General features: G+C 58.9%; 1 protein-coding gene across 5 annotated transcripts in view; it reads right to left on the bottom strand.

The window, feature by feature from the left end:
• The window catches only part of LOC116954885 (rho guanine nucleotide exchange factor 18-like), a 250,740-nt gene that overhangs the window by 22,437 nt on the left and 214,114 nt on the right, over positions 1 to 14,189 (bottom strand). For all 5 annotated transcript variants that reach the window (XM_076052605.1, XM_076052608.1, XM_076052606.1 and 2 more), the window contains 12 exons: positions 13,557 to 13,672; positions 12,458 to 12,601; positions 11,324 to 11,574; positions 8,820 to 8,945; positions 7,545 to 7,662; positions 5,593 to 5,841; positions 4,578 to 4,654; positions 3,700 to 3,878; positions 3,011 to 3,102; positions 2,346 to 2,582; positions 1,489 to 1,635; positions 91 to 179 (listed from right to left, as the gene is read on the bottom strand). In XM_076052605.1, the coding sequence (XP_075908720.1) occupies positions 91 to 179; positions 1,489 to 1,635; positions 2,346 to 2,582; positions 3,011 to 3,102; positions 3,700 to 3,878; positions 4,578 to 4,654; positions 5,593 to 5,841; positions 7,545 to 7,662; positions 8,820 to 8,945; positions 11,324 to 11,574; positions 12,458 to 12,601; positions 13,557 to 13,672 (1,825 nt within the window). The remainder of the gene's footprint in view (positions 1 to 90; positions 180 to 1,488; positions 1,636 to 2,345; positions 2,583 to 3,010; positions 3,103 to 3,699; positions 3,879 to 4,577; positions 4,655 to 5,592; positions 5,842 to 7,544; positions 7,663 to 8,819; positions 8,946 to 11,323; positions 11,575 to 12,457; positions 12,602 to 13,556; positions 13,673 to 14,189) is intronic.

Below are 14,189 nucleotides of genomic sequence, written 5' to 3'. Positions count from 1 at the left end.
CACGCCGCACTACTTGGGGTGGAGGGGGGGGGGCCATGCCAACCGCGCTTAGACCACCGCCATCCCTTGCAGTGGGGGGTGGCCGCTCACCTTCTTGATGACGGAGTCGGACTCCGTGCGCCGGAGCTCCTGCTGCTGGGTCGGGGACGAGCCTCGTGACGGGTCGTCCTTACCCGGGTCTAGGCACGCGCCGACGGACAGAGACAAAGTTCCCCGCCGCAAGCGCCGTGAGTGGGCGAGGAGCGGCGGCCCCTACGAAGGCCGGCGCCGGTGGCGCGCGACGAGGGGGTGGGGTGGCCAGCCCCGTGGCCCGCACGGCCGCATTTGTCTCCACCGCTGGCGATGTTTGCTCCGCACCGCACCGGCTTGATTATTTAACCGTCCACCAGGACCGGTTCACATAATCGTCGCACTGATCGAGCGAGCGAGCGAGCGAGTTCAAGCTTCAACTTGTCTTTGTGGGTTGTCACGAAAAAATGTCAAAAGCAAAAAAATATTAAGCGTGTCGGTGGGACTCATCGTCAGTGGGACTCATTATCGGTGGGACTCGTCGTGGGTGGGACTCGTCGTGGGTGGGACTCGTCGTGGGTGGGACTCGTCATTGGTGGGACTCATCATTGGTGGGACTTGTCATGGGTGGGACTCTTCGTGGGTGGGACTCTTCGTGGGTGGGACTCGTCATTGGTGGGACTCATCATTGGTGGGACTTGTCATGGGTGGGACTCTTCGTGGGTGGGACTCGTCGTGGGTGGGACTCGTCGTGGGTGGGACTCATCATTGGTGGGACTTGTCGTGGGTGGGACTCGTCGTGGGTGGGACTCGTCATTGGTGGGACTCATCATTGGTGGGACTCATCATTGGTGGGACTTGTCATGGGTGGGACTCATCGTGGGTGGGACTCATCATTGGTGGGACTCGTCATGGGTGGGACTCGTCGTCGGTGGGACTCGTCGTGGGTGGGACTCATCATTGGTGGGACTTGTCATGGGTGGGACTCATCGTGGGTGGGACTCATCATTGGTGGGACTCGTCATTGGTGGGACTCATCATTGGTGGGACTCGTCATTGGTGGGACTCGTCGTCGGTGGGACTCGTCGTGGGTGGGACTCGTCGTGGGTGGGACTCGTCATCATTGGTGGGACTCGTCATGGGTGGGACTCGTCGTCGGTGGGACTCGTCGTGGGTGGGACTCGTCGTGGGTGGGACTCGTCATTGGTGGGACTTGTCATGGGTGGGACTCGTCGTGGGTGGGACTCGTCGTGGGTGGGACTCGTCATTGGTGGGACTCATCATTGGTGGGACTCGTCGTGGGTGGGACTCATCATTGGTGGGACTCATCATTGGTGGGACTCGTCGTGGGTGGGACTCATCATTGGTGGGACTCATCATCGGTGGGACTCATCGTGGGTGGGACTCGTCGTGGGTGGGACTCATCATCGGTGGGACTCATCATCGGTGGGACTCGTCGTGGGTGGTGCCGTCACCCACCGTGCCGCTTGAGCGTGCTGCTGTCGAAGCCGCCAAACGTCTCGGCGCGTTTGGGCAGCGCCGGGCCGTGAGCCGCGGCGCTGCCGTCGTGACTCTGCCGCTGGTAGCAGCTGACGGCGCTCGCGATCATCTTCTGGAGGTTCTCCACTGCCTCGGGCGGGCGGGCGGGCGGGCGGGCGAGATGCACGGTGACACGGGGCGGAGGGGAGGGTGGAGAGGGTGGGGAGGGTTGGGGGGTCAGAGGTTAGCCGTTGGTGGCGGGGGGGGGGAGTCGCAGGTAAATGTTCCACTTTAAGATTGAACACGTGTAGATTTGGTCCGGGGTCTCAGTAGATCTGGGGTCTGGGTTGAACTGGGGTCTGGGTTGAACTGGGGTCTCAGTAGAACTGGGGTCTGTGTTGAACTGGGGTCTGGGTTGAACTGGGGTCTGGGTGGAACTGGGGTCTGGGTTGAACTGGGGTCTCAGTAGAACTGGGGTCTGGGTTGAACTGGGGTCTGGGTTGAACTGGGGTCTGGGTTGAACTGGGGTCTGGGTTGAACTGGGGTCTCAGTAGAACTGGGGTCTGGGTTGAACTGGGGTCTCAGTAGAACTGGGGTCTCAGTAGAACTGGGGTCTGGGTTGAACTGGGGTGTGGGTAGAACTGGGGTCTGGGTTGAACTGGGGTCTCAGTAGAACTGGGGTCTGGGTTGAACTGGGGTCTGGGTTGAACTGGGGTCTCAGTAGAACTGGGGTCTGGGTTGAACTGGGGTCTGGGTTGAACTGGGGTCTGTGTTGAACTGGGGTCTGGGTTGAACTGGGGTCTCAGTAGAACTGGGGTCTGGGTTGAACTGGGGTCTGTGTTGAACTGGGGTCTCACCCTCCTGTAGCCCCTTGTTGAGGAGCGGCTCCCCACGGAGCTCCGCGCTGTCCAGACGGAGCAGCGTGCGGTGCGCCACGGCACCGCCGGCGGCGGAGCCCTCGGCCGCCGCCGCCGGCGCCGCCGCCGGTGCTGCCGCCGGCTCCTCGCAGCTGAAGTACTCGGCCATCTCGGCGTAGATCTTGAGCTTCTCCTCCAGCACGGCACGCATCACCGCGTCGCGGCTCGCCAGCCGGCCTGGGGGGGAGGGGGGCACGGGGGACCACAATGAGAGGCCGTGGCGGCAGGCTCAACAACAACAACAACAACGGTGACACATTAACACATTGACACATTAACACATTAACACATTGACACATTAACACATTAACACATCGACACATTAACACATTGACACAAACACCTCGTTTAGCCAGGAAAGCCACACTGGGACGTTTGTCCGACAGCGGCCGCGGCGGCCGCGGCAGGAAACCGGAGCAGCCGGAGGGAATCGACGCGCCAGCAGGCAGAGAGAGAGAGAGAGGGGGGGCTCCGTGATGGACCCCCGAAGGCGCACCAACAGAGAGAGAGAGAGACGCAAGCTCCGTGATGGACCCCCGAAGGCGCGATGACGTGAACGTGTCGCCGGGGGGCAGGGGGGGTGACGACTTGTGACGGCGTCGTACCCTGGAACTCGCGAGCCTTCCGCTTCTTGGCGTCGGTGAGCTTCTTGTCCTCCTCCGTCTCGCTCGGCACGCCCTCGTCGATGTCCGGGCAGCTGCGGGTCGTGACGCACCGACCGTCGCGTTACCTCTCATTCCTCAATCATTCTCCACTCATTCCTCACTCATTCCTCACTCACTCATACCTCACTCATTCCTCACTCACTCATTCCTCACTCACTCATTCCTCACTCACTCATTCCTCACTCACTCATTCCTCACTCACTCATTCCTCACTCATTCCCCACTCATTCCTCACTCATTCCCCACTCATTCCCCACTCATTCCTCACTCACTCCTCACTCATTCCTCACTCATTCCTCACTCATTCCTCACTCACTCCGCACTCACTCATTCCTCACTCACTCCGCACTCACTCCGCACTCACTCATTCCTCACTCCCCACTCACTCCTCACTCACTCACTCACTACTCTCATTCCGATCTCATTCCTCACTCATTCCGCTCTCATTTCCCACTCATTCCGCACTCATTCTCCACTCATTCCTCACTCATTCCGCACTCACTCATTCCTCACTCACTCCGCACTCACTCATTCCTCATTCCTCACTCACTCCACACTCACTCACTCCTCTCTCATTCCGATCTCATTCCTCACTCATTCCTCTCTCATTCCGCACTCATTCCGCGGACCTGGCGATGGCGCGCTGCATGAGCGAGAGCCAGTACTGTCGCTCCTCGCGCGACGACGCGTAGATCTCGTACATGTCCGGCACGGCGGCCGAGGCGTTGATGAGGAAGAGGCCCTTCTCCTCGTTGGCCTTCTCCCGCACGATCAGCTTCTGCAGCGAGATCACCGCCGGCTTCGTCTCCTGCTCACGCGCACCGAACCGACGGACAGACGCACCGCGCCGCCACGCGGTTAATCTTGCGTGGCCGAGACGCCACGGTCGCAGTCTCGTTCGCGAGATTGGGGCCCCGCGGTGGCTGCGAGATGTTAACTCCCTCGCCCGGTACGCAGGAGGACGCGGGTTCGATCCCGACCCCTGACCATGCCTGCCGCTGCGTATTTGGAGTTTGCGCGTCTCTGTAGATGTCCCCACATGATGAGCGTAAGGCCACACTGGGCTGTGTAGGTTCAGTTGAAACGTCGTTTAGTTTACAATCGGACGGACAGATGGACGGGCGGAAGGACAGGTGGATGAACAAATAGAGCGGAGGGCAGAGAAGACAGACGGATGGAAGGGTGGGAGGGTGAGAAGGGAGGGAAGGGAGAGTGGGGGTGAGAGGGAGGGTGGGAGGGAGGTGTGGGAGGGAGGGAGGGTGGGAGGGAGGGAGGAGAGGGAGAGAGGGTGGGAGGGGTGGGAGACAGGGGAGGGGAGGGAAGGGTGGGAGGGGTGGGAGACAGGGGAGGGGAGGGAGGGGTGGGAGGGGAGGGAGGGAGGATGGGAGAGTTATGACGATGGCAGTGCAGTGTAGATCCGGAGTCCACTGGGTTGTCCGTGGAGGGGTTCTCTTTGGGAAATGAGCGGCGACCTCGTGAGGCCGTGCGGATGCCACGTGGTGCTCACCAGCGACGGGAAGATGTACTTCTGATCCTTCTCCTGCAGGAGGACGAGGCTGTCCGTGAACACCACGGCCAGGATATCTGCAACGCGCGCACACGCGCACAAACAAAGATCCCCCGTGTAGCCTAAACAGACTGTAGGGGCAAGTGCCGTTAGCGAGCACCTATGAAGGCCGGCACGGCACACGAGGGGGTGGGTGGCCAGCACCACGCCCGGCCGCCTTTGTCTCCCCCAGCTCCGATGACCAAGCGCCGGGCCCGGCTACTCCGTTGAACCTCATGGCAGGACCCCGGGGCCCCGTGAGCCCCCGGCTCTCGCGTGAACCGCGTCGCGACGTCGTTCTGTGCCCGTCGAAGGCGACCCGACACGGCGATCCGTTCCTCTCGGCGAGCTCCACGCGACGCGCCCATCAAAGTCTCCACGTTTTGTTTCTGCTGCGCCATCGTCCTCGCCGCCGCCGCCGCTGCCGCGCTTGGACGCCGTGGCAGCAGGACGATCCGTGCCGGGCGCGTCGCGGCGGGACGGAGTCGCCAAAAATAAATTAGTTAACTCCGATTTTGACCCCGGGGTCCCGCCATGAGGTTCATTTACTAAACTATTTTTGACTTTGCCAGGTAAGGCCCCACACGGAGCTGCTACGTGGCGACCCGGGCCACCAAACGAATGACGGCAGCTAAACCAAGTGGCTCGTTGTGGTCATCGTCGTCGTCGTCGTCGTCGTCATCGTCGTCGTCATCGTCGTCGTCATCGTCGGATACGTGTAGCAGCAGTAGCAGCAGCAGCAGCAGCGAAATTACTGCGAACGCGTAGGTGACGTTGATGGCGAACGTGGAGGGGGGAAAACCGGAGGACCCCGGGGAACAATCCACACGGCCACGGGGAGAGAGAGAGAGAGAGTGAGAGAGACACCGCAAACTCGACAGCAGCAGGCGCCCGTCAGGGTCAGGACGGAGCCCACGACCTCCTGCACAGCAGGCGAGGGCGTTAACATCTCCCAGCCACGGCGGGTGGCCCTCACCCTTGGAGCGCCCGGCGGGCGTGCGGATGCCGAGCGTGCCGTCGTGCACCAGCCGCTTGGCCATGAGGTCGGCGCGGGTGAAGGTGGCGCCGTCACGTAGCCGCGTCCCCGCCTTGCTGTCCATGCGGTTGTAGAGCTCGATGAGGCGCAGGCGCTTGCCGTGCTCGCTCACGCGCTCGTCCACCGCAGAGATGACGCCGCGGATCATCGCCAGCGCCCGCGTCAGCTCCTCGTGCTCCGCCGAGCCCTCTGCACGCCGCGGCCGCGAGCGGGGACGCCGCGATGGTTATCGCGACCGGGTGGGACGGCTCGGTCTGGCGCACCGACTGGTTTCATCTTCACTCTCGCTCAGCCACCCACTCACCCGCTCGCTCACCCACCCACCCACTCACTCGCTCGCCCACCCATTCACTCGCTCGCTCGCTCACCCACTCACTCACTCGCTCAGCCACCCACTCACCCACTCACTCGCTCGCTCACCCACCCACCCACTCACTCGCTCACTCAGCCACCCACTCACTCACTCGCTCAGCCACCCACTCACTCACTCGCTCACCTACCCACCCACTCACTCACTCGCTCACCCACCGACTCACCCGCTCGCTCACCCACCCACCTACTCACTCGCTCACCCACCCACTCACTCGCTCGCTCACCCACTCACTCACTCGCTCAGCCACCCACTCACCCGCTCGCTCACCTACCCACCCACCCACTCACTCACTCGCTCGCTCACCCACCCACCCACTCGATCACCCACCCACCCCACCCACCCACTCACTCACTCGCTCGCTCACCCACCCACCCACTCGCTCACCCACCCACCCCACTCGCTCGCCCACCCACCCCACTCACTCGCTCACCCACCGACTCACTCACTCGTTCACCCACCCACCCACTCACTCGCTCACCCACCCACCCCACCTACCCACCCACTCACTCGCTCGCTAACCCACTCACTCGATCACCGACCCACCCACTCATTCACTCACCCACCCGCTAACCCACCCATACACTCACTCGCTCATCCACCCGTACACTCACTCGCTCACCCACCCACTCACTCGCTCACCCACCCACTCACTCACTCGCTCGCCCACCCACCCACTCACTCGCTCACCCACACACTCACTCACTCGCTCACCCACACACTTAACCACCACACCGCAGGTCACCACAACACACTCACTCGCTCACCCACACATTCACTCGCTCACCCACCCACTCACTCGCTCACCCACCCACTCACTCGCTCACCCACACACTCACTCGCTCACCCACACACTTAACCACCACACCGCAGGTCACCACAACACACTCACTCGCTCACCCACACACTCACTCGCTCGCCCACCCACCCACTCGCTCACCCACCCACCCCACTCACTCACTCGCTCACCCACCCACCGACTCACTCACTCGTTCACCCACCCACCCACTCACTCGCTCACCCACCCACCCCACCTACCCACCCACTCACTCGCTCGCTCGCCCACCCACTCACTCACTCGCTCGCCCACCCACCCACTCACTCACTCACCCACACACTCACTCACTCGCTCACCCACACACTTAACCACCACACCGCAGATCACCACAACACACTCACTCGCTCACCCACCCACTCACTCGCTCGCCCACACACTCACTCGCTCACCCACCCACTCGCTCGCCCACCCACTCACTCGCTCGCCCACCCACCCACTCACTCACTCGCCCACCCACCCACCCACTCACTCGCTCACCCACCCACTCACTCGCTCACCCACCCACCCACACTCACTCACTCGGAACCCTGGGGTTAAGGGCCCCTGACAGTAGCACAGCTTAACGCTGAAGTGTCGTCGATATTGGACCGGCGTCACACGGATGACGACGCCTCCCAACAGGACGGCCGCACAGCGACGCGGGGGCGGGGGCGGGGCGGCAGGGAGCCAGGGAGGGGGCCGTACCCCTGGTGGAGCGCAGGATGCGGTCGATGAGCACCGGGTACTTGGTGATGCGCTGGGTGACGAGGAGGATGCACTCCTGCACCCCGAGCCTCCGCACCAGCGCGTTGGAACTCTGGCGCTGCAGCGCGGCGACGCGCGCACACAGACACGCACATTAACACGCACATTAACACGCACATTAACACGCACATTAACACGCACATTAACACACACGCACATTAACACACATTAACACGCACACAGACACGCACACAGACACGCACACTAACACGCACATTGACACGCACATTAACACACACATTAACACACACACAGACACGCACATTAACACGCACATTAACATGCACATTAACACGCACGCACATTAACACGCACATTAACACGCACATTAAAACGCACATTAACACGCCCATTAACACGCACATTAACACGCACGCACATTGATACGCACATTAACACGCACGCACATTAACACGCACATTAACACGCACACACATTATCATGCACATTAACACGCACACACATTTACACGCACATTAACACGCACGCACATTAACACGCACGCACATTAACACGCACGTACATTAACACGCACATTAACACGCACGCACATTAACATGCACGCGCAGGCACGCACACACAGACACGCACAGGCACGCACATTAACACGCACGCGCATTAACACGCACGCACATTAACACGCACGCGCAGACACACGCGCAGACACACACACGCAGACACGCACGCACATTAACACGCACGCGCAGACACGCAAACACATTAACACGCACGCGCAGACACACGCGCAGACACACACGCGCAGACACGCAGACACATTAACACGCACGCACAGACATACACGCGCACATGCCCGCACACACATTAACACGCACGCACATTAACACGCACGCGCTGACACACACGCACGACACAGCACAGTCGGTCACGTGACGCTCATGGTCACGCACGGCAGCCTGGCCGAGCAGTGACCGATATCATCCAATCACTGAGGTGCGTGCACATGCGTGTGTGTGTGCAGTGTGTACGCACGCGTGTGTGTGTGCGCACGTGTGCGCGCATGCATGTGTGAGCATGCGTGTGCGCGCACGTGTGTTGCGGGCTGCATGCGTGCGAGTGTGCACGTGTGTGCGTGCGAGTGTGTGTGTGTGCACGAGTGTGTGCGTGTGTGCGTGCGAGTGTGCGTGTGTGCACGTGTGCGTGTGTGCACGTGTGTGCGTGCGAGTGTGCGTGCGAGTGTGCGTGCGTGTGCCGCACCCGGATGAAACTCTGGAACTTCCTCTCGCGAGCGAAGTTCTCCTTGTAGAAGCGCACGGCCTCGCAGTGCTGGCTGCAGAAGGCCCCATAGGTGTCCTTCATCGCGTCCCCGTTGTCGTCCGAAAACTGGGGGAAGCGGAGGGGCGCACGGGGGGGGAGCGAGCGACAGCTCAACCACAACACCACTCAACCACAACACCACTCAACCACAACACCACTCAACCACAGCACCACTCAACCACAGCACCACTCAACCACAACACCACTCAACCACAACACCACTCAACCACAACACCACTCAACCACAACACCACTCAACCACTCAACCACAACACCACTCAACCACTCAACCACAACAACACTCAACCACAACACCACTCAACCACAGCACCACTCAACCACAACACCACTCAACCACAACACCACTCAACCACAGCACCACTCAACCACAGCACCACTCAACCACTCAACCACAGCACCACTCAACCACACCACCACTCAACCACAACACCACTCAACCACAACACCACTCAACCACAACACCACTCAACCACAGCACCACTCAACCACACCACCACACCACCACTCAACCACACCACCACTCAACCACAGCACCACTCAACCACAACACCACTCAACCACAACACCACTCAACCACAACACCACTCAACCACAGCACCACTCAACCACACCACCACAACACCACTCAACCACACCACCACTCAACCACAGCACCACTCAACCACAGCACCACTCAACCACACCACCACAACACCACTCAACCACACCACCACTCAACCACAGCACCACTCAACCACAACACCACTCAACCACAACACCACTCAACCACACCACCACTCAACCACAGCACCACTCAACCACTCAACCACAGCACCACTCAACCACAGCACCACTCAACCACAGCACCACTCAACCACTCAACCACTAAACCACTCAACCACAACACCACTCAACCACAGCACCACTCAACCACAGCACCACTCAACCACAACACCACTCAACCACTCAACCACAACACCACTCAACCACACCACCATTCAACCACAGCACCACTCAACCACAGCACCACTCAACCACAGCACCACTCAACCACAACACCACTCAACCACAACACCACTCAACCACAACACCACTCAACCGCAACACCACTCAACCGCAACACCACTCAACCGCAACACCACTCAACCACAACACCCCTCAACCACAGCACCACTCAACCACTCAACCACAACACCACTCAACCACAACACCACTCAACCACAACACCACTCAAACACTCAACCACAACACCACTCAACCACAACACCACTCAACCACTCAACCACAACACCACTCAACCACAGCACCACTCAACCACAACACCACTCAACCACAGCACCACTCAACCACTCAACCACAACACCACTCAACCACAGCACCACTCAACCACAACACCACTCAACCACAACACCACTCAACCACAACACCACTCAACCACAACACCACTCAACCACAGCACCACTCAACCACAGCACCACTCAACCACAACACCACTCAACCACTCAACCACACCACCACTCAACCACAACACCACTCAACCACAACACCACTCAACCACTCAACCACTCAACCACACCACCACTCAACCACAACACCACTCAACCACAACACCACTCAACCGCAGTGGCGGCCTGAATCCCACGTACTAACCGGGTCCCCCGGACGCGCGGTGACGTCGATTCTAAACGCGGAGGGAAATACCGGAGCTTCCAGTGAAAAAACTCCACGCAACCACGGACAGAGAGAGAGAGAGATAGAGAGAGAGATCCTTCATTGTCATTGTCACCAGTACAACACGCAGACTCAAAATATACAGCGGGCATCAGGGTCGGGATCGAACTCGCGACGACCTCCTGTATACCGCGCGAGGGAGTTAACATCTCCTAGCCACCGAGGCTTCCGCCTTCACCGGCACTCTCTCCGGCCGCGATACAAGCCAACCGGCGTAGCGCGTCGGTGACAACCGTCCCGGCGAACCGGCCGCGTTCCTCGGGACCCACGGTGGCTAGGAGATGTCAACCACCTCGCCTGCTACGCAGGAAGTCGTGGGTTCGTTCCCGACCCTGACGCCCGCTGCATATTTGAAGTTTGCGCGTCTCTCTCTCTCTCTCTCCGTGGTCACGTGTTAGTTTTCTCCGGGTCCTCCGGTTTTTCCCCCTCCACGTTCAGAATGGACGCCACCACGCGTTTTGAAACTTATTTGCCTGCTGCTATGAAGTTCCACACGACGACGATAAGCCACACTCCGTAAAAGCGATCACTTGCGATGGGCAGGTGGCTTCTGATAAAGAGCTACACATGCAGCAGCTCAGTCGGAACCTTACGCCTGGCCAATTAATAAGTTTAGTTTAAAAAAAAAAAAAAAAAATTAGTTTATAGTTTTAATGAAACCCCCCGCCCCCCCCCCAACCGGGGCGACAGACGGCAGCGCCGGCGTGGCTCACCTGGCCCATGAGGACGTCGCCAACGCGCGTGACGGTGAAGTTGCGGTCACTGCCCGGATCGAGGCTGTCTCGCCGGCGCTCCAGGAGGCGCGCGATGAAGTGCGTGTGCAGCTCCAGGAGGTCGTCCAGCCGCGGGAACAGCCGCTCCACCATCTCCGCCGTCCAGCCCAACTCCTGGCGCAGGCCTCGCCCGAACACGTCCGCCATGATGCGCAGCGTCCGGATGTGGTGCATCTCCGTCTGCATCAGCTCTGGCGGTCGGACGGTTTGCGGAGGGCGTGGGTGGGTGCAGGGGGTGCGGTGGTGAGGTGGTGCAGAGGTGCGGTGGTGGGGTGGTGCGGTGGAACGGAGGTGCGGTGGAGTGATGGTAGTGACCAACACAGGGGGAAGTGGATGTTGTGTGTGAGTGATTGTGTTGTGCGAGTGATTGTGTTGTGTGTGAGTGATTGTGTGTGAGTGATTGTGTGTGAGTGATTGTGTTGTGTGTGAGTGATTGTGTGCGAGTGATTGTGTGCGAGTGATTGTGTTGTGTGTGAGTGATTGTGTGCGAGTGATTGTGTTGTGTGTGAGTGATTGCGTTGTGTGCGAGTGATTGTGTTGTGTGTGAGTGATTGTGTGTGAGTGATTGTGTTGTGTGTGAGTGATTGTGTGCGAGTGATTGTGTTGTGTGTGAGTGATTGTGTTGTGTGTGAGTGATTGTGTTGTGTGTGAGTGATTGTGTTGTGTGCGAGTGATTGTGTTGTGTGCGAGTGATTGTGTTGTGTGCGAGTGGTTGTGTTGTGTGCGAGTGATTGTGTTGTGTGCGAGTGATTGTGTTGTGTGCGAGTGATTGTGTTGTGTGCGAGTGATTGTGTTGTGTGCGAGTGATTGTTCGATCCCAACCCTGACGACAGCTGTAGTATATTTCGAGTTTGCTTCTCTCTCCCCCCGTGGTCACGTAGTTTTCCCCTGCACGCGTTTAAGAGTTTTTGGCTGCTACTATCAATTGAGCTGTCATTTGTTTCCAGGTTGCGTCGCTTCTGAACCACAGCTGTCTAGATCAGTGGCCTATACAAACAGATCTCGCGTCACGGTGTGGCCAGGCGCGTCACGGCGTGGGCTAGATCTCGTGTAGTGATGTGGCCGGCCCGTTACCGTAGATGACGTCCTGCCTCTTGATCTCGTCCTTGTTCTGCCTCTTGATGAACTTGGCGTCCACGGCGACGCTCCACGAGTCGGCCTCGAAGTAGCGAGCGTCCTCCTCCAGGCTGCCCATGAGGCTGCACTCGATCACGTCCCCTGCACCGGCGAGACAGCAGCGGAAAGCGCAGCTTTGTTGAGTCTATGGGCAGTGTTGAGTCTATGGGTAGTGTTGAGTCTATGGGCAGTGTTAAGTCTATGGGTAGTGATGAGTCTATGGGCAGTGTTGAGTCTATGGGTAGTGTTGAGTCTATGGGCAGTGTTAAGTCTATGGGTAGTGTTGAGTCTATGGGCAGTGCTGAGTCTATGGGCAGTGTTAGTCTATAGGCAGTGTTGAGTCTATGGGCAGTGATGAGTCTATGGGTAGTGTTGAGTCTATGGGCAGTGTTGAGTCTATGGGCAGTGTTAGTCTATGGGCAGTGTTGAGTCTATGGGCAGTGTTGAGTCTATGGGTAGTGTTGAGTCTATGGGCAGTGTTGAGTCTATGGGCAGTGTTGAGTCTATGGTGCAGTGTTGAGTCTATGGTGCAGTGTTGAGTCTATGGGCAGTGTTGAGTCTATGGGCAGTGCTGAGTCTATGGGCAGTGTTAGTCTATAGGCAGTGTTGAGTCTATGGGCAGTGATGAGTCTATGGGTAGTGTTGAGTCTATGGGCAGTGTTGAGTCTATGGTGCAGTGTTGAGTCTATGGGCAGTGTTGAGTCTATGGGCAGTGTTAGTCTATGGGCAGTGTTGAGTCTATGGGCAGTGTTGAGTCTATGGGTAGTGTTGAGTCTATGGGCAGTGTTGAGTCTATGGGCAGTGTTGAGTCTATGGGTAGTGTTGAGTCTATGGGCAGTGTTGAGTCTATGGGTAGTGTTGAGTCTATGGGCAGTGTTGAGTCTATGGGTAGTGTTGAGTCTATGGGCAGTGTTGAGTCTATGGGCAGTGTTGAGTCTATGGGTAGTGTTGAGTCTATGGGCAGTGTTAGTCTATGGGTAGTGTTGAGTCTATGGGCAGTGTTGAGTCTATGGGTAGTGTTGAGTCTATGGGAATTTCTGAGTGAGTGGGGCCTCACCATCGTCTGGCAGCGACTCCATGGAGTTGCCCATGAGCCGGCTGAAGAGGGACAGCGACTCCGTCGACTGCCACCGGCCACGGTGGAACCCATTCCGGTCGGTGGACGCCGGCGCTCTGCGGTGTCACGCAAAGGCAAAGGTCCCCCGCGTAGCCTTTAGTGGACCGTCGGGGGCAAGTGCTGTCGGCGAGCAGCGGTGCCTACGCAGGCCCGGCAGGGGCGCGAGAGGGGGCGGGTGGCCAGCGCCACGCCCGGCCGCCTTTGCCTTCCCGTGCTTATACATTACAGCGGGTGGGCACGCACCTCCCATTAACGAGGTTGGTACGGGGCGAAAGAATGTAAACAAAGACGAAGATTCCCCGTTAGAGCCTTAATAGACGGCCGAGGCAAGTGCTGTTAGCGAGCAGCACCTATGAAGGTGGGTGGCCAGCACCACGTCCGGCCGTCTTTGTCACCCTGGTGGCGATGTTTACTACACACCGCACCGGCTACTCATTTGAGGGAGGCCCAGGACCGGTTCAGATAATCCTCGCTGGTGTTGGCCGTGAGCGGGAATCGTACTCAGGTCGTCAGGTTTGTAGCGCAGCGTGCTAACAACCGCTACACTACCGCTCCCGACACCCACACGCACGC

Source organism: Petromyzon marinus, chromosome 57, assembly GCF_048934315.1.
Source record: "Petromyzon marinus isolate PM22_M1 ecotype Great Lakes invasive population chromosome 57, UKy_Petmar_22M1.pri1.0, whole genome shotgun sequence".
NCBI classification, from domain to species: domain Eukaryota; kingdom Metazoa; phylum Chordata; class Hyperoartia; order Petromyzontiformes; family Petromyzontidae; genus Petromyzon; species Petromyzon marinus.
Note: the sequence above shows the minus strand (reverse complement) of the source record. Positions and strands in the feature narration are given on the sequence as shown.